The sequence below is a fragment of the Gossypium arboreum genome, chromosome 8 (assembly GCF_025698485.1).
Source record: "Gossypium arboreum isolate Shixiya-1 chromosome 8, ASM2569848v2, whole genome shotgun sequence".
Taxonomy (NCBI): Eukaryota; Viridiplantae; Streptophyta; class Magnoliopsida; order Malvales; family Malvaceae; genus Gossypium; species Gossypium arboreum.
Window position 1 is genome coordinate 6,235,120 of NC_069077.1, and position 27,422 is coordinate 6,262,541.

General features: G+C 36.3%; 1 protein-coding gene across 2 annotated transcripts; it reads right to left on the reverse strand.

The window, feature by feature from the left end:
- Positions 1 to 836: 836 nt before the first annotated feature.
- On the reverse strand, positions 837 to 2,996 carry LOC108467650 (protein NUCLEAR FUSION DEFECTIVE 4-like). Of its 2 annotated transcripts, none has more exons than XM_053031464.1 (2): positions 2,856 to 2,996; positions 837 to 2,734 (listed from the first exon to the last, which is right to left on the reverse strand). In XM_053031464.1, exon 2 carries the CDS (start codon positions 2,694 to 2,696, stop codon positions 987 to 989), a length of 1,710 nt encoding a protein of 569 aa, XP_052887424.1. In that variant the 5' UTR covers positions 2,697 to 2,734; positions 2,856 to 2,996; the 3' UTR covers positions 837 to 986. The 2 variants fall into 2 exon arrangements, with proteins under 2 accessions (XP_052887424.1, XP_052887425.1); XM_053031465.1 differs by having other exon boundaries at positions 2,873 to 2,965.
- Positions 2,997 to 27,422: the final 24,426 nt, after the last annotated feature.

Sequence of the window (27,422 nt, forward strand, 5' to 3'; positions counted from 1 at the left end):
GTAAATAACTTTTCTATTTTATATTATTTTGATAAAATTTCAACTTCTCGATTTTGTAAAACAGGGGATAAAGTTTGGAATTATTCCAATTTAAAAATTGAAACAATGGCCACTCACCAACTCCAAAAACCACACCACTTTCGTGAGTTCTCTTTCTCAATTTTTCAAGCAATAAGTTCTTTTTGAGTTATTGTTGTTTATTTTAATATAAATGCAGATTAAATTGTTAAATGAATATCAACGGAGACATCTATTTAAAAATATTTTTAAAAAGTTCGATATTATCATATAAAAATTATATAGTTTTAGTATGCAATATTCATTTTCCAGAAAAAAATTAATTTATTAATTATTATTAACAAATCAATTAAAATTTAATTTAATTAAATATAAATTTGAATACACACAAACATATATTTTTCTTTCCCGGATTGAGATATAATACATATGGTAGGAGCCATTATATATAAATTAGTGTGAATGTATGTGGGTGGAAAAGGGTAGTGGGAAATGGAGCAAGAGGCGCTAACGTTTGGGGATTGGCTTTGGCTGACCAATCAACGTATGAAAATCACCCCACGTGAAGTGGGTGTCCTACAACTTGGGCCGAATTCAAGGAAAACTGTCCTGAAATTACAGCTCCTAAATCCCATAAACAAATGATTTGGAGATCACAAGTTGTGACTTGCCCACCCGTGAATCACAGGATCTAGCACAAAACGACAGAAAAGAGACATTTGATTTGGGGAGAGAGGGTGGTAATCCCAACAAAGTAGTGTGGGCAAATCACTTCCCGGTGAGCACTATCGTATGCTTTTCTGAAGCTCATCGACAAATTTGGATATTGTGTAAGTATCTTTCAATTATGAGGTAGGAAGCAGTAAATAATACATAAAAAATAGTATACCGATAACAACATGCGATAATATGGTAGAAACAATACTGTTATTTTATCAATGCTAATCCCAAATGATCATTTTGTTGTCTCATAAACTCTCAGCATTTTCTCTAAACTTCTTGTATATATCGCTTCTATAGTAATTTCGGGTTCTTATCACCAAAATTAGAGACGTCAAGGCTCCAAAGAAGGTAACAAAAGTCAAGATTATAAACGGTAGCCTGTAACAGTGACTGCCAATGCAGGTCAATGCTTTCACTGAGGATCGTGTTAGACCTTTCTTTGCAAGATCCTTCATTGCCTCTCGATCGTATAGAAACCCAGTAAGCTTCACGTTAAATATGTACGAGCCGAGAGGACTAGCCAACTGTCCACAATTGAACAATGTGGAGTAGTACTTAAGGCCGAAAAGCTCGGAAATGATGGCGAAAATCAGCGGCAGTTGTGCACCAAATGAGAATCCAATTATGATGGATGCTACATAGAGTGAACCTGGCATTGGAAACGCAACCAGGAGGTAGCCAATGCAGGCAAGTAGAAGGACCAAGGTCATCATGAGTGGCCGTGGAACCTTGTATTTTACAATTAGTGTTTCAGAGACAAATCCAGAAAACACCCTTCCGAAGAAATTCCAGATGCTAACAAGGGACACAAAGGAAGTAACTGTCTTGTTGTGGTAGCCAAGGGATTCACCAATCTGCCCCAAGTTGTCTACTGCTGTTAAGCTTGCTCCAAGTCCACAGAATGTTGCAAGAAACAGAACCCACATGTCAAGGCTTGTCAGTGCTTGCAAAATTGTGAAGTCTTCTCCTCTCTCAGGCCTGTCACAAATGGTTAAGAAACAAGACTTTTCTACCTTTTCATCACCCTGTTTTGGAGAACCAGGCATGGAAACCACTTGTTTGGATTCAACTATTTCAGGGGTTGACTTGTCTACTGTTATCTCCATTGGAGAACCAATTGGGTGTTTCTGCATGTTCCAAATGAGCAATTCTTCTCTAACGGAAATAAAGAGAGGGGAAAAGACAAGGAAACAAACCACTGTGGCAGCCCCAGCATATGCTGCTTTCGAGAAAGTAACTAGTTTCTCTGTCAAAGTTATTAGCATGAGAAAAACTGCTAGCAAAATGGAGGCGCTAAGGAACTGGTAAAACACTCTAATTTCATTCGGGTGTCTAACAGGCTTCATTGTCCGAATTGTATATACAAATATTACGGAAATTGCAGCAGGAAGCCATCCGATAAGAAGAATAAGAGATTTGGAATCATTTCCATATACAGCTAAGTAAATTTGTGTCATTACAGCTCCACTGAGCCCTGTATAGCCCTTCAACAGGCCTAACATTGAACCCCTGCTTTCAGGGAAGTTCTTGACACTGGTGACAAGAGCTCCAGTGTTGGCAAAATTCTGAGAATTAGCTCCTATGCAGATGTAAATGCACATTTGCCAAACCTTTGGCTTGGCTATTCTACCAGTCACAGCTAACCATATCATGAAATACCCTCCGAAGTTTAATGCAGCACCAACTAGAAGAACAAACCAAGTGGGAGTTACCTCAGCAATAAGACCGGAAAAAACCCCAACGTTAGCACCAAGATCCTTTGAGAAGCCCAAGAGATTGAGCGTTGTCTGATCATAATCCAGTGCAGCTTTGATCTCTTTGGAGTAGGTTCCAAATAGATATGTGGCACCAGCTCCAGCCATGATTAGAAAGGATGCAAAAAGTGCAAACCATCTTCCTCTCAGGAACTGTACCGTGAAAGGCAACAGTTCACTGCCTTTGAGCCCTCTTCCCATCGTCACACTGCTCCTTGCAAATGACTCTATTATCTAGTCTGTGAAGAAGATGGAAAAGAGAGAATTGAAGAAGAAGGAAAGGGGATCTGTGAACTTCATAAATAAGACAAGAATTCAGAATGACTGAAGTTTTGGTAGGCCAGGTTATTGAAAATTTACAGGAGTGAAGTTTTTACTTGCAGGGATTCCTCGGCCTTTGATTCAGCTGAGTCCAAAAAGAGTAGTTTATCTTTGACACAAAAATTAACTGTAGACGAATCCGCTTGTATTATAATTTGTAAATTGCAAACAAGTTGTAAGTAATTCTGATAATTAAGTTTGGTCAGCCTGTTGTGTTTTAAGTTGACTTGAATGGTCTTTTTTTTTTTTTTTTTTCTAGAAGAAAAAGAAAATATTAATTTATCCACTAAACTTTAAAGCTCTAGCTGTCTTAAGTTTTATTTAATTTTATTAAAATTGATGGACACCAAACATATATAAATTGATTTTATTATTTGGAAGCAGATTTAATTGGTGTTGTTGAACTATAATGAAATTAAATTGTTAAATATCAAATCTACTTATATGGAAGATTCATTTATGGGCGTAATTAGTGGGGAGCAGAAAGAGTTGATGCAATTTCAAAACTATCAAATTTATAGCTTAATTTTTGTTATTAGTGTGATTTTAATTTTAATCTTAATATTAATGCTGAAGTATTGGGATAATTAGGTGAGAATCTTTTCTATTTTAATTTCTTCACATCTTATACTCAAATTATTCTTTCAAAGAAAACACAAAATATTAATTAATCCACTCAACTTTAAATCTTTTTGACTCTCTATGTCTTTTTAATCTCTTTACAAAATTAACGTTTAAATATCTCAAACGTTTCGTTCCCTTTAAAATATACTTTCATTTTGGGATATTAAAACTTTTTAAGCCTTCAATGTTTATTTTTTCAATTTGATCCTTACAAGAAATTTTAAAACTATTTTTTTTATATTTTAAATAAAAACATAAATAATTAAAAGAATATATTTTAAAAATCTAAACTTATGAAAACTCAAAACTATTCAAAATTCAAAAATAAAATATTCTAAATTTCAATGTTGTCTAAATCGGACCATATCGACCAATAAAATTGGCTAGGGTATTGGTTTGGTGAGATGTAAAATGTTGATTGACCCACAAACCGGTAAAAATTAGTTGAATTGTGCTAAAAATCGATTGAACCAATAGTTGAACTGATTTTTATAATTTTTAAAATTATTTTAATGTTTTATTTTTTAATAATTTATTTGCTTAAAACTTGTTGGGTTGTTCCAATTAGGAATTCCTGGGCTGGCCTGACTTGGCCTGTTTTAATGTTTATAATGATAAAACTTAAAAATTTTTATATTAATATTTATATAAATTAATATTATTATTAATATTATAATTAAATTTAGATATAAAATAATTTATATTATTTTTTTAATCATGTGAAATAAAATAAAATAAAGAATACACAGATTTTACATGAAAACCCTTTCGGGAAAAAATCACGGGCAGAGGAAAAGAAAATTCACTATGTCGAATTCGAATGAATACAAGAGGAATAGACTATGTCTATTTATAGGCTTGTAAAGCCATATCCTAGTAAGATTGAAACACCTTATTCTAATCAATATAAAATAGATGGAGTTTAATAAGGTTTGTCGAAAGCATCTTTTTGAAAAGGAGGAATCGACTTTTTAAAACGAAAATTGGAGTCGTCACCAATCCTTTTTTGATGAGGTGTGATCGGGTCACCTCGAAAAGTGGTTATTTTTAATAAATGATTTGATTTATTAAAAACGATTTTGGTCTACGAAATTCAGAAAATTGGTTCGGGAGTCGGTTATGCACAAGGAAGGATTAGCACCCTCATAATGCCAAAAATTGGTACCTAATTGATTAATTAGTGTCTTAGTGTCGAAAATTAAAAATTTAAAGAAATTTTAAAAATACAATCATTTGTTAAAATATTATTTAATCGAAAAATTTTTAGGAGATAATGTATTTCACACTAATCGAGGAAAAGATCACGTCCCGTAAGTTAGGACACGATACCTTAAATCCTCGAAAACTAGAAATAACACCGAAAAGTTTTATTCTTTGAAAGAGACATTCGATTATCCCGGTTTTTAGAAAGAAATCATATTCCGTAAGTTATAATACAAGTTCTTTTTAAGTCTCGAGATTATTTAAAATTCACATTTTTTTTAAAGTATTCATTTATTTAGATTTAACAAGAAAATCGAAACCCTGTAAGTTAAGGTACGACTTTTTCGAATCCGAAATACGAAATAATGTTTATTTTAAAAAATAATAATTTTAAATGTATCGGTAAAATGTAACATGATTTTCGTGGTAGAATGGAAAATAAATTAAGGTATTTACATGCATAATAGAATAATAAATGTGTTAATGTAAATAACAATACAAAGAAGAAAAATAATATAAAATAAAATAAATCAGCCAAAAATAGAAACAAAAATAATAATAAGTAGAAAAAACTAAAACTTGAAACGGAAAAGGACTAATATTAAACAAAGAAATAAATAAGCATGGTAAAAAAACTTAAAAACAAAAATATTAATAGTAATGATGATATTAATAATAATATAAAAGGGAAAAAATAATATTATATAAGAAGATATAAATAAATGATAAAATAAAATAAAGGTATTTAAGGTTTTAGATAAATAAATAAATAGAATGAAAATATAACAATAGTAGTAATAACAGTACAAAACTAGTTAATATAGTACCATGATAAAAAATAATAATAAAATAATAAAAATAATAATATGTTACTAATAATAATAAATAAATGGTAATAAATATATATAAAATAATAGTAACAGAAATAAAATAAATATAATATAATAAATATAAAAATAAAATAAACATGTTACTAATAATAATAATAATAATAATAATAATAATAATAATAATAATAATAATAATATATAATAATAATAGTGATAATATTAAAATAATGATAATAATGTCAAATTAATCCATTTAATAATAAAATAACAAAGTAACTAAAAAAAAGACTAAATTGAATTGAAAACAGGAGTTTTGGGGCAAAATTAGAAACAAATAAAAGAGAAAAGGACAGAATTGAAAAGCGCACTCAACGTGGAAGGACCGAACTGGAAAATATTCTCCCCTCCAAAACGCATAGCTTAAAAAAAGACCGAATCAAAATCAAGTCAAAATCATGGGGTAAAAATTAAAAATAATAAACTTTAATTGTAAATTTACAAAAAAAGCGGAGGGGCTAAAAGTGAAATTAGCCCCTCCCTAGAAAACACGCGGATCCTCCTCGGGTCGGGTCACTAGCGCGGGTCGACCAAAGAGCTAGAAATTGTAAAGCGACATTCATAAACCAAAAGAAAAAAATAAAAACATGGGAAAATATGCATGCATAAAATACGACGATGATGAATGAATGAAGATAATATAACTTAGGAAACCGGTTAACAAAACAAACAATAAAATATAGCTAATTAAAGAAAAATGTAATCAAATTTACAAGCACAAATGAACGATAATACCATAAAAATGAATAAATAACATGTCACAATAACATATGGAATAATATAAAACAAATAGATCATAAAAGCTAGCCATGCTAGAATTCAAATATTTTATAGAAACTAGGAATATGTATATACGCACAAAAATTTAAGTTAGATCATCGAACGATAAAAATATAGAGTAAATAATATACAAACTTTAACATATAAATGAATTGCGAATAAGTATTATAAGAACTTTGAAAAGAAAACTATACAAAACGATTTAAACCCAAAATTTATCGATAATATATAATATAGATAAATATAGTAATGGATGTCAATATAAATTTTAAACCAATGGGGTACATGTTAGAAAGTTTTAAGATAAATAGTGTAGTGGGCCAAATTTGCCCGGCCCAAATAAACACAAAAAAAAAACATAAATATTAAATATAAATATTAACAGTCCAAAGTCCAAATGATTACAATACCCCACAGCCCAACAGTTAAACCTAAGCCCGATTTTAAAACTTGGCCCAAATTTACAAGGCCCGATAGGCCCAGAACTCTAAACCAAGACTGAAGCCCTAGCAGCACGTGTTTGCCCCTCAGCATCCTCAGCCTCCGTACCCCCATGCTGCTCCAGCCTAGACCCATACCCCGTGCGCATGCCAACAGACCGGTACCTGCGGAAAGAAACAAAGAACAGCAATGAGAATGGCAGCCAATAGGAAAATATTTTGTATTTTTCTTTTTTGGTTTTTTCCTGCCAACTATAAAGCCAACGATTCAATCTTTGTAAGGGGGGGTGCACATTTTACGAACACATACGAAACACGCATATTACGCAATAACAATCAAATACAGAGAAGGAAAATTTCTTTAAAGGTGGTTCTTTTTTTTTCGTTTTTAAGTTTCCATTTTCTTTATTTTTCATTTTATTTTGAAATCTATCATAAAAAGGGGGGGATTTTTCACGAAGAGACTACGCAAACTAGATATAAAAAAAATAGAGTATTTCACAAGTCCTTTTTTTTTAAAGGTGATTTTCTGCTTAATATTTGCCTGTAAATTTCAGCTGAATGTTTTCATTCTTATGTTTCATTATTGAACTAGGAATTAATAGGAGGAAAAGAATAAGGAATCTCACTTTTGAATCGGTCATTGATCTCACTTTGCTTCGCCAAACTTGAAGTATAAGAAGAGATCTTGAGGTCAAGATCATCATTAGAGGCCACGTCTGTTGGTCGTGATTTGAGGAAGAATCGGCGTTGTGTAGAGAAGGAAATCAAGCGGCGCCTTCATCAATTTTGATGTTGAAAGTGGCGATTGAATGTGAGCAAACCCTTAGGGTTTTCTTTTCCCCTTTTCGTTTGGCTCTGCTGAAATAAGCTTTAGAAGCTGTTTTTTTCTTTTTTTTTTTCACTTTTAAATAGCACCGTGAAACGACGACGTTCAAGGCATGGAATTGTAGCCTTGAAACGACGCCATTTAAGCTTGCCTGGCCCGATCCAATTCCTCTCTCCCCAGGATCCGCGCCTTTTCGTGGAGAAGGATAATTTCGCCATGGATCCTTCTTCTTTCACGCTATTATTCAGTTAAATTATGTGCTTATTTCTTATTTGGACTGGTATTTTGAATGTATTTGTAATTGGACTCCTACTTAATCAGAATGTTTTGGAGGTTTAGAATATTTCCAGCATTGACCCTTATATGTTTACACGCATTATAGGAAGATCCATATTGATTTTGTAATTTTGTTTCAGTTTATTTTTTTATTCTTTTTTCCTAATTCGTTTCACATGCATAGTTCCTTTTAAGTTCTTGATTGATTAATTATTTTGTTTTTCTTCCTTTGACGATTGTGTTTTGGTTTTAAAATCAGTACTGTATTTTTAGCCTATCATTTTTACATTGCGCATAATGTGCTATATGGATGTTTTGGTGCATTATCATATATATGTATATTATTAATCCTATCTTATTTTATACATGTAATTTCTTTTAAACTTACCCCCATAACTTATTATATATTTTTATCATTTAAATGGAAAAATTCCACATAGTTTACGTATTGTTTGAATTATGGTTAAACATACATGTAGTAATTATATTTAATTTACATGCATTATTAAAGCTATGTTTTTGTACATATATATTTTTTAAAACTTATAATTAATTGCGTTTTTATTTATTATGTATATAATTTATGATAAAACTAGGTTAATATTATAATTCATATTTTAATTAAATGATCTTTTGTCATATAATTATTTCTAACATTTTTCACATGTATATGGCACATATTCAATTATTTTTACTATGGTACATGTTATTATTTTCATATAACTTTATGTAAATATTTTTCTATGTGTATATATCTTCTTTTAAAATTATTTATGTGTATAATATTTTTAAAAACCCTTTTAAATCATATAATTTATTGTATTTCATATTATCCATACGTTTTTTTATATATATATTTTGTTACTTATATAACTTACATATTTACTTCATTTTTATACATTATTAATTTCATGCTATTTTTTTTACAAATAATTATTCCCAAATTTATTTATATATACGTGTTTTATGAATTTATTATGTACATTATATTTTATCATGTGTTTTATTATTCTTTTATATTTTATATATTATTTAAGCTATCATGTACATTGTCAATTTTAGACCTAAATTCTTTAATACTTTGCATATCATTCGATTTGGAAATATTCATCCTATAACACATATTTTAGAGATCGTTTGCTTAAAATAATCAAATATCCTTCAAAATTTCACTATGTGTCTTCTAAACCGAATTAATTCGTTAAAAGCGAAGGCAATATTTTCGGAATCGTGGTTTGACAATTCGTTTGGAATCAAATATCCCCTATCGTGTCTTCTAAAGGTTGTGATTTTCGTTTGCTCAAAACAATCGAATATTCCTTTAGATTTTCACTCATGTATAAAAAACCCTTTTCAAAACGAAGGTGATGTTCGATGTTCGGCGATTAGAGAATCGTGCCCTATCGTGTTGGGTTGCGCTTTTTCATTTGTTCAAAACAGTCGAAGATCCCTTCAAAATTTCACTCACATTTTCTAAAAACTCTTAAAAACGAAAGAAATGTTCGATGTTTGGCAACTCGGGGAATAGTGCCCTATCGTGTTGGGTTACAATCTCCCGTTTGTTCAAAATAATTGAATATCTCTTGAAATTTAACTCATTTTCTAAGGCAAGGTAATGGTCAATGTTTGGGAATTCGAAGAATCATGCCCTACTGTGCTGGGTTTTGGTTTTCCGTTGAACTAAATAGTGAGCATCCTTTTGTGATTTTCAAATTTTCGGACGTCGAAACAAGAAATTCTTGGCAACCGACTCGGGTTATTCAAATGTTATTTAAAAAGAACCACATTTCAAAACATTTTAATTCCAGACATAAGGACAGTATTTAATCGATTTGGTACCAATTTTTGGGCGTAGTGAGGGTGCTAATCCTTCCTCATACGTAACCGACTCTCGAACCCGTTTTCTCATATTTTCGTAGACTAGAATCATTGTTTTAGTAAACCAAAAGGTTTTATTAAAATAAATTCTTAGGCGATCCGATCACACCAAAACAAAAGGATCGGTGGCGACTCTATATGTTTTGTTTTTCAAAAGTCGATTCCCCCATTTTTCATAAAAAAATTAATTTTTTTTAACTGAGGGATGGTTTCGATAGCTTGGCGACTCCAGCTGGGGAGGAGAGAGTCGAGCCATGAAAATCGATTATTTACCGTCCTTTTGTCAAAAACCGAAAATGTATTTTAAAAATCATCTATCTTTCGATTGCATTTGGTTGTATGATTGTTTTGGTGCGGGCCTTGTAGAATAGCATTGCATTTCATTACATGGCCACTGTAGTCACACCTTCTAAGTGGGAGTAAGAAACTACGCTTTCGTGAGGTTTTCACCTCCGCATGGGCTAGTGGATTGCTTCCGGGGTACATCCGTACCTATGATTTCGTGAGATTTTCATGTTCGCATGGTCATAGGGAAATGTATCCCCGAACCGAACTCTATCTATATGAGCCTATAATGGGTGAGGATTGAGGAATCTGCTGGTTCGGGTACCCCTTTTCCTAGAACTAAACCACATATAGTGAACCTTAGGAGCTATCCTTGGGTGGAGCCGCGTCGAGCCTTAGTACTTACCTGTATATGCGTTATAATCACCGTTTATGTGCTTGCATTCTATCGCTACTATTTGATACTAACCGATGTTTTGTTTTGATTGTCTTTTTTTTGCATGACATTGCATACTAAAGGAGGCGTTAATCTACATTCAATTACTAAGTTAGAAAATTTGACATGGAGAATGAATTTCTTAGTAAAGTCGAGGATAATGCAGCCGTTCGTGCTTGGTCAGAAAGGCTACAATCTGAGAGAGGGGATAGCTTGGCAGAAGGGCATGTATCGGAGCTACGGGATTTCACTCGCGTCAATGTAGTATAGAATAAGCTGCAAGAGTTGAGAGACATTTGGGCTAGTTGGGATGAAAGGATCAATCAGTTGTTTTACCAAAGTTATGCGATATATCCTACTTGCTAGACATTGGAGTGGATAAGCATTTGTTCCGAGCCTTGGTGCAGTTTTGGAATTTCGCATATAAGTGTTTCACCTTTGGAGAAATGGATCTGGTACCTACCATAGAGGAATACACTACGCTGCTTAGGTGTCCAAAGATTCAGGTCCGGAAGACTTATGCCCGGGTTTTTAGTAGTCAGGCTTTCGTGAAGAAATTGATGAGCATTTCTGGGATGAGCGAGCTTTGGGTCACCGCTCGGATTCAGCAAAAAGGAGATAGCAAATGTGTCCCTTGGGAGAATTTGCGAGATTTCATCTTGACTCATCCAGACGAAAGAAAGAGGGTTGATATATTTACCTTCAGCATCTACGGATTAGTGATCTTTCCTAAGGCCTTGAGGCACGTGGATGAGGCAGTCATCAACTTGTTTGATCGCCTTGAGAAGGGAATCACTCCAGTACGGGCGATATTGGCAGAAACTTTCAGATCTTTGAACTCATGTCGGAAGACGGACGAGGGACGATTTATTGGATGTGCTCAACTATTGATGGTATGGTTTCATGGGCACTTTTGGAAGGTAGACAAGGTTTTCTGTCGAGTCTTTTCCGAAGGTTATTCCTCTTTGAAGGAAGAAGCGGTTATACAAAGGAGAGAGGATATCTCGGAGGAGAAATGGATGGATATTCTTCAAAACCTTAAGGAGGGGGATATCGAGTGGAGAGCTTATTGGATGGTCCCCGACGAGATCATGTACTGATGTGGTAACTTCGATTGGGTGCCATTGCTAGGAATCTGGGGAGCTATCGGGTATACTCCGTTGATAGCTTTGAGGCAATACAAGTCGAGGCAGTTTGTATCGACGACCTACGGACTTGCTCAGAGTGAATTCTCATTTAAAGGTGCTCACTATAAGAAGAGAGTTCGGGAATTATCGGATGCTTGGAAGCAAACTTGTTGGATGAAGAGGTTAGCCGTCGGTTCTATGGTAACACCCGAGTACAGTGAGTGGTTTAAGAAGAGGATTAATGATAATATTCCTAGGCCAAGCTTGGAGAGTGCTCGGCCTGTCGATGAACAATTATAAATCGGCCTATCAGAATTAGAAATTATAAAGCAAGATTTCGAGAAAAAGAGTTTAGAGCTTGGGAAGAACATTGAGCAATTGGAAGAAGAAAAAATGCACTTAAGGTTAGACGCCGAAGTTCAGAGGTCAGAGGCTGAGAAGTGGAGAAAAGGAAAAACCAAGGCCGAAGAAGACCTGGACAGCCTGAAGACGGACTACAAGAAGCTACGCCTATCTATGAGGACTGCGGGCTTAGGTAAGACTTCCGAACAATGGCGCCATGAAATTCGGGAAGAAAAGGCCAATACTGACCGGTGGGAAAGGAAATTCCGAGAAGCTCAGGCACGAAACGAAGATTTGGAGAAGAGTCTATCAGAAAGTAGAATCGAGCGAGGTGAAATAAGGGCTAGAGTAGCAGAACTCGAGAAGTCTCTGCATCAGTACCGAAACCGTAACACCGCAATAGAGCTGAGGGCAAGTTTGAGCAAGATAGAAGAAATGAAAGGAATAATAGGAGAGTTAGAGGCATCACTGCAGAACTGTGAGATGCGGATCCAGTTTTTCGAGGCAAACGAGGATCGTTGGAAAGAGAAGCTTCACCATGTGCAAGACCAAGTCAGAAATAGAGATTATCTTATGGGGGAAGCCATAACCCAGATTCGGGGGGTAGCCGACTACTTGTAGACTTTAGCGGTTCAGGTTGACAGACTGAGCGTGAAATATGAGTTAGTATCGGAGCGCGGACAAGAGCTGGCCACATTGCTTAGAAAAATTAGGACTTTGAGCGTTAGAGCGAAATTCTATTTGTAACTCGACTTTATGTAAAAGATTTTATTTTCAAGTAAAACTTTCTAAGGGCAATTAAATCAAAAAAATTGATGCCTCTTTTGCATTCATGCATTTGCATTTGCATCATATTATTATGCATAAAAGGCCATGAGAGTTTTCTAATTAATTAATTAAAAATTATTTCAGAGTAACCTGGAAACCAACGAAAACCAACCAACCACACACCCCTATGGTACAAGAAAAAAATCAATGGATAAGAGACTCGAGAAATTGGAGCAGATGCAAAAAGAAATACAAGAACAAATGCAGTCTCAGATGCAAGAGCAACTAGCCAAGATTCAGCGAGAGATGAAAGAGCAAATGATGGAGTCCAGAGGAAATGATGAGTCGATTATCCCATTTCTTTGTTGGAAGGAACGGATAAGGGAAAGGGCCCTATGGATAAAGTTGAAGAAACTAACGAGGATCCTCAATACCCCCCTGGCTTCACTCCGACGCATGTGCCGATAAAGCCCGAGATTAATTTACCGAAACCATCTATCACGATCATGCCCAAAGAGTTCAGTAGGAGTTTGATCGATAAATTTCAAGCGGCTCAGCTCTAACTTTGTCAACAACCCAAACTATCTGCCCATTCCCGACTTGGATGAAATTGCCGAAGAGGCGAGGATGGATTCGCAAAAACAATTGGAGGAACGATGCAGATGGCTCGAGGAAAAATTCAAAGCCATGGAAAGCGCGGATCATCATCAAGGGATTGATGCCAAGGACCTGAGTTTGGTCCCAGATTTAGTCCTTCCCCCCAAGTTCAAAATGCCCGAATTTGAGAAATACAATGGAACGAGCTGCCCTGAAGCCCACATCACAATGTTCTGCAGGCGAATGACGGGATATGTTAACAATGACCAGCTACTAATCCACTGCTTTCAAGATAGTCTGGTTGGAGCGGCGTCTAAGTGGTATAATCAATTGAGTCAAGCCAAGATTAACTCATGGAAGGACTTGGCTCAGGCCTTTATGAAGCAATACAATCATGTGACGGACATGACCCCTGACAGAATCACTTTCCAGAATATGGAAAAAAAGTCAAATGAAAGCTTCAGACAGTATGCACAAAGGTGGAGAGAGGTGGCTCTACAAGTTCAGCCGCCACTTCTGGAAAAGGAGACAACAATGCTCTTTATCAACACCTTGAAAGCCCCTTTTATCACCCATATGCTAGGAAGTGCCACAAAAAGCTTCTCCGACATAGTAATGACGGGGGAAATGATCAAGAATGCTGTAAGGAGCGGAAAAATAGAGTCGGGAGAGAGTGCCAGAAAGTCAGCCCCAAGGAAAATGGACAATGAAGTGAACAACACAAGCACATTCAACAAGGGGCAGTCCAAGTCAATTACCGTAAATCAACCCAAAACGGTGACTACCAATCAACAAAGCTCTGTAAGATAAGAATCTAATTCGAGAAAGAACACAGAAAGGCCACAATTTACCCCTATACCCATGACATATAGGGAGTTGTACCAGAACCTGTTCAACGCTCATGTAGTATCCCCTTTTTACCTAGAGTCACTGCAGCCCCCGCATCCCAAATGGTATGACACAAACGCCCAATGTGAATACCACGCGGGAATTACCGAACACTCAATCGAAAATTGCACTGCGTTCAAGAAAGTAGTTGAAAGACTCATTAAGGTGGGGATTGTGAGATTTGATGACCCAGCCACGCCCAATGTAGCAAGAAACCCACTCCCCAATCATACCGACCAAGGAGTGAATGGGATAAGTGAAGGCTTGAACAGGAAGACCAAATATGAGGTAGCAGAAGTCGGGACCCGTTGAGGCGGGTATGGAAGGAGATGGCCAAAAGAGGATTGATTGTGTTGGACTCGAGGGAAGAATCCAAAGAAGAGAGAAACTACTGTGAGTTTCACGACAAGGTGGGGCATGAAATCCAAGATTGCGTGGAGTTCAGAGCCCTAGTACAAAACATGATGAACAATAAAGAAATTGAATTCTATGAAGAGACCGAAAACCCCGTAGAAGGAGATATATGTGCATCGGAGGGAGAATTGACAGCACAAAATCAAACGCCTAACTATCCCGTGGTGATCATTTTGACACCCAAAAATAATGAAGCCGGAGTACAAATGCCACCAAGGGTCATAATCCAAAGACCTGCAGTTTTCCCTTACAAAGACAGCAAAAAGGTCCCATGGAATTATGATTACAGTGTGATGATGCCGGGAAAGAAGAGCCCGGTTGACGCTTCAAGAGGGGACCAAGGCAAGGGTTTCTATACACGTAGCGGGAGGCTTTACGATACGGTGAATGAGGAGGTGCAGCCCACAAAAGGAAAAGCCCAGGTGGTTGAGGAAATGAAGGGAAAAGCAACCAAACCTATTAATGAACCAGTTAACGAAGAGGAGGCCAAGGGGTTTTTAAAATTCCTAAAGCATAGCGAATACAGCGTGGTGGAACAGCTACGTAAGCAACCAGCCCGTATTTCGATGTTGGCCTTACTTCTAAGCTCGGAAGTTCATCGTAGTGCGCTAATGAAGGTCTTAAACGAGACATACGTTGCCAATGATATCTCCGTTAATAAGCTGGACCGTTTGGTGAACAACATAAGTGCCGACAATTATATCTTCTTTAGTGACGACGAGATACCACCCGGGGGCATGGGGTCGACTAAAGCTTTGCATATCACCACGCGTTGTAAAAGGTACACGCTGCCAGGCGTACTGATTGCCAATGGGTCGACTTTGAACGTCCTCCTTTGACCACGCTAAATAGATTACCTATAGACAGCTCTCACATGAAGGAGTGCCAGAATATCGTAAAAGCATTTGATGGCACGGAGAGAAAGGTGATGGGCAGAATCGAGGTACCTCTTCAGATTGGGCCAAACACATATGAGGTGGATTTCCTCGTAATGGACATTAAGCCCTCATACAATTGCTTATTGGGAAGGCCCTGGATACATTCGGCTGGGGCAGTGCCTTCCTCGTTGTATTAGAAATTGAAGCTAGTATCGGAAGGGAGATTGATAACGATCAAGGCTGAGGAGGATATTATTGCAACTGTGAGCAATAATGCACCCTATTTGGAGACAGATGACGAAGTAATTGAATGCTCATTTCGATCTTTGGAATTTGTTAATGCGATGTTCATCGCCGAAGGAAGCAAAATTCTGGTGTCAAAATTGTCCAAAGCCAAGAGGATGAGCCTCCAGCTGACGATCGAAAGAGGGGCCCTACCCGGAAAGGGACTTGGGAGACATCTGCAAGGAAGGGTTAAAACGTCAATGCCGAAAGATAGGAGAGACCGCTTCGGTTTAGGATTTAAGCCGGATGCAAAACAAAGGAGAAGGGAGCTAGAAAAGAAGTAAGAAAGAAGAAGAGCTCGATTAATGTGGAAAGAAATCAAATGGGAACCAATGATATTCCCCATATATCGAAAACATTTGTGTCCCGGGGAATCATCCATCCTGAAAGAGACACATCAATGATGGGAGCTACAGAAAAAAGCCTGGAAAGTTTGGACATCAACGTCATGTATGAAGAAGAGACCGGAAGAGAAAGTTTATCGAACATTGGCCCTTACACACCTGGAAGTGTTCTGGACAACTGGACTGCGGAAGAGATCCCTGTAGTTTTTAAAACAAATACAGAGTAATGTCCAAAACACACTTATTGCTCTAGGCCTAGGAGTGATAAGAATCTTTTGTGAAATAGGCTGATGTTTAAAAACGATATTTCAATAAAATGCACGGTTATTATCATCTTCGAGCAGATGATATCTCGTCCTTTTAATTTCATTTATAACCATACAAATGATTACTCTCAAATTCTTTTATTCTTGAAACATTCTTTTACATACTCTCTCATTTGTCATTCATAATCATATCACGCAAATAAACATTTTGAATTCTTTTGATTCTTTGTATCTGCCTTCATCCTCATAACAGGTCCCCAGATATTAATGATACGAGTGACACTGCTAGTGACTCAGAATTTCCTCTCGAGCAAGATGTGTGTATGGATGATTCTCAGGATTTTGAAGATGACCAAGGCTGTAATCTATCTCCTGATTTGCTGAGGATGGTAGAACAAGACGAGAAACAAATCCTACCTCACAAAGAATTAGTTGAAATTGTGAGCTTAGGAGAAGGACAAGAGGTGAAGATCGGAACATGTATCACTACGGAGATGAAGCGAGACCTTATTGGATTACTTCAAGAATTCAAAGATGTCTTCGCATGGTCATACCAAGATATGCCCGGATTGGACACTGACATCGTGGTGCATCGACTCCCCATAAAAGAAGAGTGTAAGCCAGTTCAGCAAAAGCTCCGAAGAATGAGGTCCGATGTCTTGCTAAAAATAAAGGAAGAGGTCCGAAAGCAGTTTGACGCTGGATTTTTAAAAATGGTAAGATGCTCAGATTGGGTAGCCAACATTGTCCCGGTCCCTAAGAGAGATGGAAAAGTGCGAATGTGTGTGGACTACAGAGATTTGAATAAAGCCAGCCCAAAAGACAATTTCCCACTACCTCATATCGACACCCTAGTGGACAATACGGCGGGACATTCACTTTTTTCGTTAATGGACGGTTTCTCGGGATATAACCAGATCAAGATGCATCCTAAAGATATGGAGAAAACCACGTTTGTAACCATGTGGGGCACGTTCTGTTACAAGGTGATGCCGTTTGGACTGAAGAATGCGGGGGCAACTTATCAAAGAGCCATGGTAACCCTTTTTCACGACATGATGCATAAAGAAATCGAGGTCTATGTTGATGACATGATAGCTAAGTCCCGAACAGAGAAGGAGCACATACAAGTCCTGAGAAAACTATTCTTGAGGTTGAGGAAGTTCCAGCTAAAACTCAACCCAGCCAAATGTACCTTCGGAGCTAAGTTTGGAAAGTTGCTCGGATTCGTGGTTAGTGAGAAAGGGATTGAGATCGATCCAGACAAAGTTAAAGCCATACAAGAGCTATCCCCGCCGCGTACTCAGAAAGAAGTTCGATGCTTTCTAGGAAGATTAAATTACATTGCTCAATTTATTTCATAGCTAACCGAGAAATGTGACCCTGTCTTTCGCCTTCTCAAGAAACATAACCCAGGTGAATGGGATGAAGAATGCCAAAGGGCTTTCGACAAGGTCAAACAGTACTTATCCAACGCCCCGGTGCTGATGCCACCTAATCCCGATAAGCCATTGATACTGTACTTGGCAGTATTTGAGAATTCCATAGGGTGCGTATTGGGTCAGCATGACGAGTCGGGAAGGAAAGAAAAAGCCATTTATTATCTTAGTAAAAAGTTCACAGAATGTGAGACAAGGTACCCACCGATAGAGAAGTTGTGTTGTGCCCTAATCTGGACAACCCGAAGACTGAGGCAGTATATGTTGTATCACACCACTTGGCTCATATCAAAATTGGACCCTTTAAAGTACATGATGGAGTCAACAGCTTTGAATGGAAGGATGGCCCGATGGTAGATTCTGCTTTCTGAATTCGACATAGTCTATGTGAACCAGAAAGCAGTAAAAGGAAGTGCAATAGCATATTTTCTGGCCAGTAGAGCTTCGGAAGACTACGAGCCTCTGAACTTCGACTTTCCGAATGAAGACCTAATGTGTATTGCTACAGCTGAAGAAGGTGCTCTAGAAGAACTTCCTTGGAAATTGAACTTTGATAGGGCATCAAATGCTGTGGGCAATGGAATTGGGGCCGTCTTGGTATCCCCAAACGGAGATCATTATCCATTAACTAGTAAATTGGATTTTGATTGTACAAACAATATGGCAGAATATGAAGCGTGCATCATGGGTATCCGCGCAGCCATAGAACGCAAGATTAGAGCGCTAGAGGTGTATGGGGATTCCGCGCTAGTGATTTATCAACTCAAGGGAGAATGGGAAACTAGAGACCCCAAGTTGATCGACTATCGAAAACTGGTCCTTGAATTGGTTAAAGAGTTTGATGACATCACCTTCCAATACCTTCCACGAGACGAAAATTAGATGGCTGATGCTTTGGCTACTTTAGCCTCCATGATCAAGGTAAACAAACAAGAAAATGTCAAACCCATCCGGATGAGCATTTATGAAATTCTAGCCCACTGTTACAATATTGAAAGAGTTGAAGAAAGAGATGATCACCCTTGGTATCACGATATATTGCAATACGTGAAGAATCGTGCATACCCGGACCGGGCGAGCAAGAATGACAAAAAAACGCTGAAAAGACTGGCCATCGACTATGTCTTAGATGGGGATATATTATACAAAAGAAGAAAGGATCAAGTGCTATTAAGATGTGTAGATACTGTAGAGGCTAAGAAAATCTTGGAAGAAGTCCATAAAGGCGTCTGTGGGGCACATGCTAACGGCTTTACAATGGCCAGGCAAATTATGAGATTCGGATACTATTGGTCCACCATGGAAGGAAACTGTATCAATTACGCTAAGAGATGTCATAAGTGCCAAATCTACGGAGACAAAATTCATGGGCCTTTTTCACCGCTGCATGTCATGGTTTCTCCATGGCCATTCTCTATGTGGGGCATGGATGTGATTGGACCAATATCGCCGAAAGCTTCCAATGGGCATCGGTTCATTTTCGTGGTTATCGACTACTTCACCAAGTGGGTAGAAGCTGCTTCGTATGCTAGTATGACCAAGTCGGCAGTGAGCAAGTTTCTGAAAAAGGAGATTATATGTCGATATGGAATGCCGGAGAGGATTATATCTGACAATGCATTAAACTTGAACAATAGTACGATAGCAGAAGTCTGCAGTCAATTCAAGATCAGACATCACAACTCGTCGCCGTATCGCCCGAAGATGAATGGGGCACTGGAAGCTGCTAATAAAAACATTAAGAAGATTGTGGGAAAGATGATCGAAACCTACAGAGACTGGCATGAGAAGTTACCATTTGCCCTCTTTGCTTATCGAACGTCAGTCAGAACTTCAACCGGGGCAACCCCTTTCTCCCTGGTCTACGGAATGGAAGCAGTGTTGCCAATCGAAGTTGAGATCCTGTCTCTTCGAGTGTTGTCGGAGTTAAAGTTAGAAGAAGCCAAGTAGATCCAGTCTCGATATGATCAATTGAACCTAATTGAGGAAAAGAGGTTAAGAGCTATCCGTCATGGTCAGATGTACCAACAGTGAATGATGCGGGCTTATGACAAAAAGGTTCGCCCTAGAGAATTCCACGAAGGAGACTTGGTGTTGAAAAAGATCCTTCCCATATAGAAAGACTTTCGAGGAAAATGGATGCCTAATTGGGAAGGGCCTTACGTGGTGAAGAAAGCTTTCTCTGGAGGAGCATTGATTCTAGCCGAGATGGATGGTAGAAACTTGCCCAATCCTGTAAACTCGGATTCGGTCAAGAAGTATTTTACCTGAAGAAGAAGAGGCTAGAGTGAAAACCCGCAAAGAGCACTTTGAAAAAAAAAAAAAGGGAGAGGCCAAGGTGAAAAGCCGCAAAGGGCACTTTGGAACCAAAGGGGTTTTTTGAGTTGAAAACCCGAAAACGGGCAGCTCAAATTTTGAATATGGGGTATATAGTAGTCTTGTACTTCCAAAATCAACAAGACAGAAGAACATTACACCTGAGAGCATCAACCAAACACACGGGATCTCCTAAACACACATTTGGTTCGAAGGAGCTTTTGAGAAATTAGAATAGTGAAACTCGTGCTGCGATATTTAGGGCACCTTTTTCTACACCTGAGCAGAATCGCTATCCTATGTATTCACATCAAATTTTGCTTAATAAAATTCCATTGGTCCATTATGATAATCTCTTTCGAGCATTTTTGTTGAAATCGTGATTTTTGAACATGTAATATTCACATAAAAGATGTTATGCATATTACTCTGGAAAGTCTCTAAATAGTACAAGGACCTGAAACAGGGCCACTAGTCAGAACTAACCAGGTTCAAAGTTGGAAAACATTGAAAAAAAGAGTAGTCCAGGTTAAGATTATGTCTTCAAATTTTCTGTCAGAGATAACGGCTAAGCAAGAAGACGCGATAGCACATCAATGATGGAACCCAGACGAATTATGAACAATGATGCCTTAAGCATTCAAAAAGAAATCACTCTTATAACATTTCCGCATTCATAATCATTCATTTAGGAGCACTTGATTCATTTCAAACATACCACTCTAATCACCTGACATAAACACCATATCTAGATAGGGACATGTGATTCGTCTCGATCATAGCATCCCAATTATTTGATACAGGAAACCAATTCTACAAATCATGTCTCCGGAAGACATTGACGAATCCCACAGATCCTGTTTCCCTGAAGTTGCAGTAAAACAGATTTAAGTCACTAACTTAGCTCCCTAAAGTTGTAGTGGAGTAGGCTGAAATTTTAGATTTCGTCTCCCTGAAGTTGCAGTGGAGCAGATCGAAGACGATGAATCTTTACTTTCTGAAGTTGCAGTGAAGCAGATTTAAGTCACTAACCTAGCTCCCTAAGGTTGTAGTGGAGTAGGTTGAAATTTTAGATCTCGTTTCCCTAAAGTTGCAGTGGAACAGATCAAAGACGGTGAATCTAGGCTTCCTGATGTTGCAATGAAGCAGCTCCCTAGAGTTGTAGTGGAGTAGGCTGATGGTTGCAGATCTCGTCTCCAGTGGAGAAGATCGGAGAAAACGAGCCTTAAACCTCCTAAGTAGTAGGGCAACAGGCTGAAGATTGCAAGATTTAGTCTCCCTAAGTTGCAGTGGAGCAAAAATCAAAGATCTCTCTGAAGTTACAGTTGAGCAGGATAGAAACGCACGAACCATGTCTCCTTGAAGTTGCAGCAGAGCATATTGAGGCTACTTGAAGAAAAGAAGCACCAAAAGTTGAAGCTCAATGGGCCCTAGCAAAATTGGCCCATTTATAATCTTTACTCTATTCTCGTTCCATGACAATGAGCAAAGAGGCAGCTGTAGTGGGCCAAATTTGCCCGGCCCAAATAAACACAAAAAAAAAACATAAATATTAAATATAAATATTAACAGTCCAAAGTCCAAATGATTACAATACCCTACAGCCCAACAGTTAAACCTAAGCCCGATTTTAAAACTTGGCCCAAATTTACAAGGCCCGATAGGCCCAGAACTCTAAACCAAGACTGAAGCCCTAGTAGCACGTGTTTGCCTCTTAGCATCCTCGGCCTCTGTACCCCCATGCTGCTCCAGCCTAGACCCATACCCCGTGCGCATGCCAACAGATCAGTACCTGCGGAAAGAAACAAAGAACAGCAACGAGAATGGCAGCCAATAGGAAAATATTTTGTATTTTTCTTTTTTGGTTTTTTCCTGCCGGCTATAAAGCCAACGATTCAATCTTTGCAAGGGGTGTGCACATTTTACGAACACATACGAAACACGCATATTACGCAATAACAATCGAATACAGAGAAGGAAAATTTCTTCAAAGGTGGTTCTTTTTTTTTCGTTTTTACGTTTCCATTTTCTTTATTTTTCATTTTATTTTGAAATCTATCATAAAAAGGAGGGGGATTTTTCACGAAGAGACTACGCAAACTAGATATAAAAAAATAGAGTATTTCACAAGTCCTTTTTTTTTAAAGGTGATTTTCTGCTTAATATTTGCCTGTAAATTTCAGTTGAATGTTTTCATTCTTATGTTTCATTATTGAACTAGGAATTAATAGGAAGAAAAGAATAAGGAATCTCACTTTTGAATCGGTCATTGATCTCACTTTGCTTCGTCAAACTTGAAGTATAAGAAGAGATCTTGAGGCCGAAGATCATCATTAGAGGGCCACGTCTGTTGGCTGTGATTTGAGGAAGAATCGGCGTTGTGTGGAGAAGGAAATCAAGCGGCGCCCTTCATCAATTTTGATGTTGAAAGTGGCGATTGAATGTGAGCAAACCCTTAGGGTTTTCTTTTCCCCTTTTCGTTTGGCTCTGCTGAAATAAGCTTTAGAAGCTGTTTTTTTCTTCTTTTTTTCACTTTTAAACAGCACCGTGAAACGACGACGTTCAAGGCATGGAATTGTAGCCTTGAAACGACGCTATTTAAGCTTGCCTGGCCCGATCCAATTCCTCTCTTCCCAGGATCCGTGCCTTTTCGTGGAGAAGGATAATTTCGCCATGGATCCTTCTTCTTTCACGCTATTATTCAGTTAAATTATGTGCTTATTTCTTATTTGGACTGGTATTTTGAATGTATTTGTAATTGGATTCCTACTTAATCAGAATGTTTTGGAGGTTTAGAATATTTCCAGCATTGACCCTTTTATGTTTACACGCATTATAGGAAGATCCATATTGATTTTGTAATTTTGTTTCAGTTTATTTTTTTATTCTTTTTTCCTAATCCGTTTCACATGCATAGTTCCTTTTAAGTTCTTGATTGATTAATTATTTTGTTTTTCTTCCTTTAACGATTGTGTTTTGGTTTTAAAATCAATACTGTATTTTTAGCCTATCATTTTTACATTGCATAATGTGCTATATGGATGTTTTGGTGCATTATCATATATATGTATATTATTAATCCTATCTTATTTTATACATGTAATTTCTTTTAAACTTACCCCATAATTTATTATATATTTTATCATTTAAATGGAAAAATTCCACATAGTTTACGTATTGTTTGAATTATGGTTAAACATACATGTAGTAATTATATTTAATTTACATGCATTATTAAAGCTATGTGTTTTTGTACATATATATTTTTAAAACTTATAATTAATTGCGTTTTTATTTATTATGTATATAATTTATGATAAAACTAAGTTAATATTATAATCCATATTTTAATTAAATGATCTTTTGACATATAATTATTTCTAACATTTTTCACATGTATATGGCACATATTCAATTATTTTTACTATGGTACATGTTATTATTTTCATATAACTTTATGTAAATATTTTTCTATGTGTATATATCTTCTTTTAAAATTATTTGTGTATAATATTTTTAAAAACCTTTTAAATCATATAATTTATTGTATTTCATATTATCCATACGTTTTTTTTATATATATATTTTGTTACTTATATAACTTACATATTTACTTCATTTTTATACATTATTAATTTCATGCTTTTTTTTACAAATAATTATTCCCAAATTTATTTATATATCGTGTTTTATGAATTTATTATGTACATTATATTTTATAATGTGTTTTATTATTCTTTTATATTTTATATATTATTTAAGCTATCATGTACATTGTCAATTTTAGACCTAAATTCTTTAATACTTTGCATATCATTCGATTTGGAAATATTCATCCTATAACACATATTTTAGAGAGTTATGTATATGCATCTTTAGTTTGTTCTTACAAATGATTTTAAATTCATCAATCTATATATTGTGTAATTTACGTATTCGTCATTATTTTAAAATCATTTTATATCACATTGGCTTCTAATTGCTACTGCCATGTATATTACCGTGGCATATTATTTATTCATTCTATTGTCATTATTTTCCATGCATAATTGAAATCGAGTCATATTTCCAAGTTAGTCATACTTAGTTGTGATTGTTTGTTAGTTGATTAAATAAATTGTGTTATTTTTGCTCTTCCATCGTCATATTTTTATGCGTACATTACTATCGTTTTCCACTTGGTTTTTGAAATGTAATTTTATAAAATCCGAATTTTATGATTAATTTCGTCTTATCTCAAACCGAATTAATGCGTTCTAAGCTAGTTTCACAACTATTAAAAATCCCCTAAACGAAGGCGATGTGCGATATTTGGCAATTCGCGGAATCGTGCCCTAATGTGCTGGGTTACAATTTCCCGTTTGCTTAAAATAATCAAATATCCCTTCAAAATTTCACTCGTGTCTTCTAAAAATTCGTTAAAACGAAGGCAATATTTGGTGTTTGACAATTCGGGAATCAGGCCCTATCGTGCTGGGTTGTGATTTCTCGTTTGCTCAAAACAATCGAATATTCCTTTAGATTTTCACTCATGTATAAAAAAAAAACCCTTTTCAAAACGAAGGTGATGTTCGATGTTCGGCGATTAGAGAATCGTGCCCTATCGTGTTGGGTTGCGCTTTTTCATTTGTTCAAAACAGTCGAAGATCCCTTCGAAATTTCACTCACATTTTCTAAAAACTCTTAAAAACGAAAGAAATGCTCGATGTTTGGCAACTCGGGGAATAGTGCCCTATCGTGCTGGGTTACAATCTCCCATTTGTTCAAAATAATCGAATATCTCTTCGGAATTTAACTTGTTTTCTAAGGCAAGGTAATGGTCAATGTTTGGGAATTCGAAGAATCGTGCCCTACTGTGCTGGGTTTCGGTTTTCCGTTGAACTAAATAGTGAGCATCCTTTTGTGATTTTCAAATTTTCGGACGTCGAAACAAGAAATTCTTGGCAACCGACTCGGGTTATTCAAATGTTATTTAAAAAGAACCACATTTCAAAACATTTTAATTCCAGACATAAGGACAGTATTTAATCGATTTGGTACCAATTTTTGGGCGTAGTGAGGGTGCTAATCCTTCCTCATACGTAACCGACTCCCGAACCCGTTTTCTCATATTTTCGTAGACCAGAATCATTGTTTTAGTAAACCAAAAGGTTTTATTAAAATAAATTCTTAGGTGATCCGATCACACCAAAACAAAAGGATTAGTGGCGACTCCATATGTTTTATTTTTCAAAAGTCGATTCCCCATTTTTCATAAAAATTAATAGATTTTTTAACATGAATATAAATATTATGCAAATCTTTTAAACATAAAATTACACGAAGAAAATTTTACAATGATTATATGGTATAATAAAAATGTACAAAATATTTTTAAAATGAAATATCAAAATAGACCATATACACATAATAAAGAAAATAAAAAAAAAGAGATATAAAATATGAAAGGTTTTAAATAACAACAAAAAAGAGTATGATAAAATATATTTTATATCGTAAGGTTTTAATAAATATGCAAATAGATTCAAAAGAAATTGTGTACGTGAAGTAACATATAATTAATAAGATATATAGAATAAAATCCAACTTTATCGTAAACTACATATATTTAATAGTATATAAGAACATTTAAAGGATATATTATACAAAATCTTTAAAACTATGCAATATCTGAAACAAAAAAAAAAAACATCTTGATAACTCAAAGGTATATACATCCATATATAAAATAAGTATTGAGTGAATAAATAAAATAAAAAAATGAATTATGCCAATTAAAAGGACTCAATTAAAGTAGAATTAAACTAAAAGGATATTTAATAAAAAAAACAAGCTGCTGAAATTAAAGGAAGGCCTAAAGCACAATGCACTCCAATGCTCAGGGATCAAAACTGGCAATATGCCAGGCCCCGAAACGCAGCATTGAGGCGCGGGTCAAATTAAAACAACGCGCAAATTCCAGGGCAAAATTAAAATAATAATAGAAAGAATTGACTGATGCTGAATCAAATGTTAATGCAAACTGGAGGGACCAGTTATGCAAATTTCCCGTTAATGGAAAACGCGCGGATCGTCCTCGGGTCGGGTCAACGCGCGGATCCAGGGGCTCAAAGCGACGTCGTTTAGATGTTAAGGCCCCCTAACACCAAACGGTGTCGTTTCATAAGCAGTACAAATCTAAAAAATTAATTATACCTCATTTGGTTATTCAGTTGTTTCTAAAAAGAAAAATGCTCCCATTCTTCTGCTAGGGTTTTGACCCTGCTTTGGGGAGCCACCTGGGAGGATCATCGGTGCTTCGGCACCTCCGCCCCTGACATCAATCCATGGAGCGAATCCAGGTAACCCCCTTTTACTTTCATTTTTTATTTAAAAAAAATCGTCTGTAAAATATACGAAAGGAAGGAATAAAAGAAGCACGATTGCAAAAAAAAAAAGAAAGAAAAATTCAGAAAAAGAACAGAAGACAACCTTTTAAACCTTGGATCCGATTTTGGTTGCTATTGATTGTTCTTTTTTTTTATTCAATATGCGTAAAAACCCAGAAGAATGAAACTAAAAGAACATCCAAAAGATTTCGAATCGGAAAACACCTTTCGATTTTGATAGCCCCTTTTTTGTGTTTCAATCTGTGTCCCCTTTTTACAATGAACATAGGGCTTTTATATAGCCGAAAATTTAAATAAAAATACAAAGAATTTCCTTTCTATTGTTTTACTCTTTGCTGTTGTTTTTGCTGTGCTGTTCTTGTCCTCATGCAGGTACGGAGGAGAACGTAGAGCATGTACAGAGGCTATGCGCTGGCGTACGGAGGTAGCTGGCGCTACGGAGGCTGCTGGTGATCGGGGCTGCGGTGCAAAAGGGGAACAAAACCCTAGGGTTTCTGTCCTTAAAATGTTTCGGGCCGTTTAGGCCAATGTAACTTTGGGTTTGAGTTAATTTGGGCTCGTATTGGGTTTTGAATTTGGGCTATGTAATTGGACTTTGATGGACTATTAATATTTAGATTTATTATTATTATAATTTATTTTTTGTTTGTAACGGGCCGGGCAAATTTGGCCCACTACGCTCCGTATACTTCCACGTCAATCTACAAGAGACATTGAATAAACTCAAGTAAGCTTATAGAAACTTAGTAAGTTCGTAGGCATAAAACATAAATCTTACCAAATATTCAGACACTTATACAATATACACAATTATTAAGTTCACCTGTCAACCACAATCATTGATGAGTTCCCTTGTATAAACTCACTACCACTTATCCATTTCCTTTAATTCTTTTGGGCCCATTTGTCACATAC

What these genes read in the sequence shown, in the direction of transcription:
- LOC108467650 (XM_053031464.1), bottom strand. Translation starts at nt 2,696, where the DNA reads ATGGGAAGAGGGCTCAAAGGCAGTGAACTGTTGCCTTTCACGGTACAG.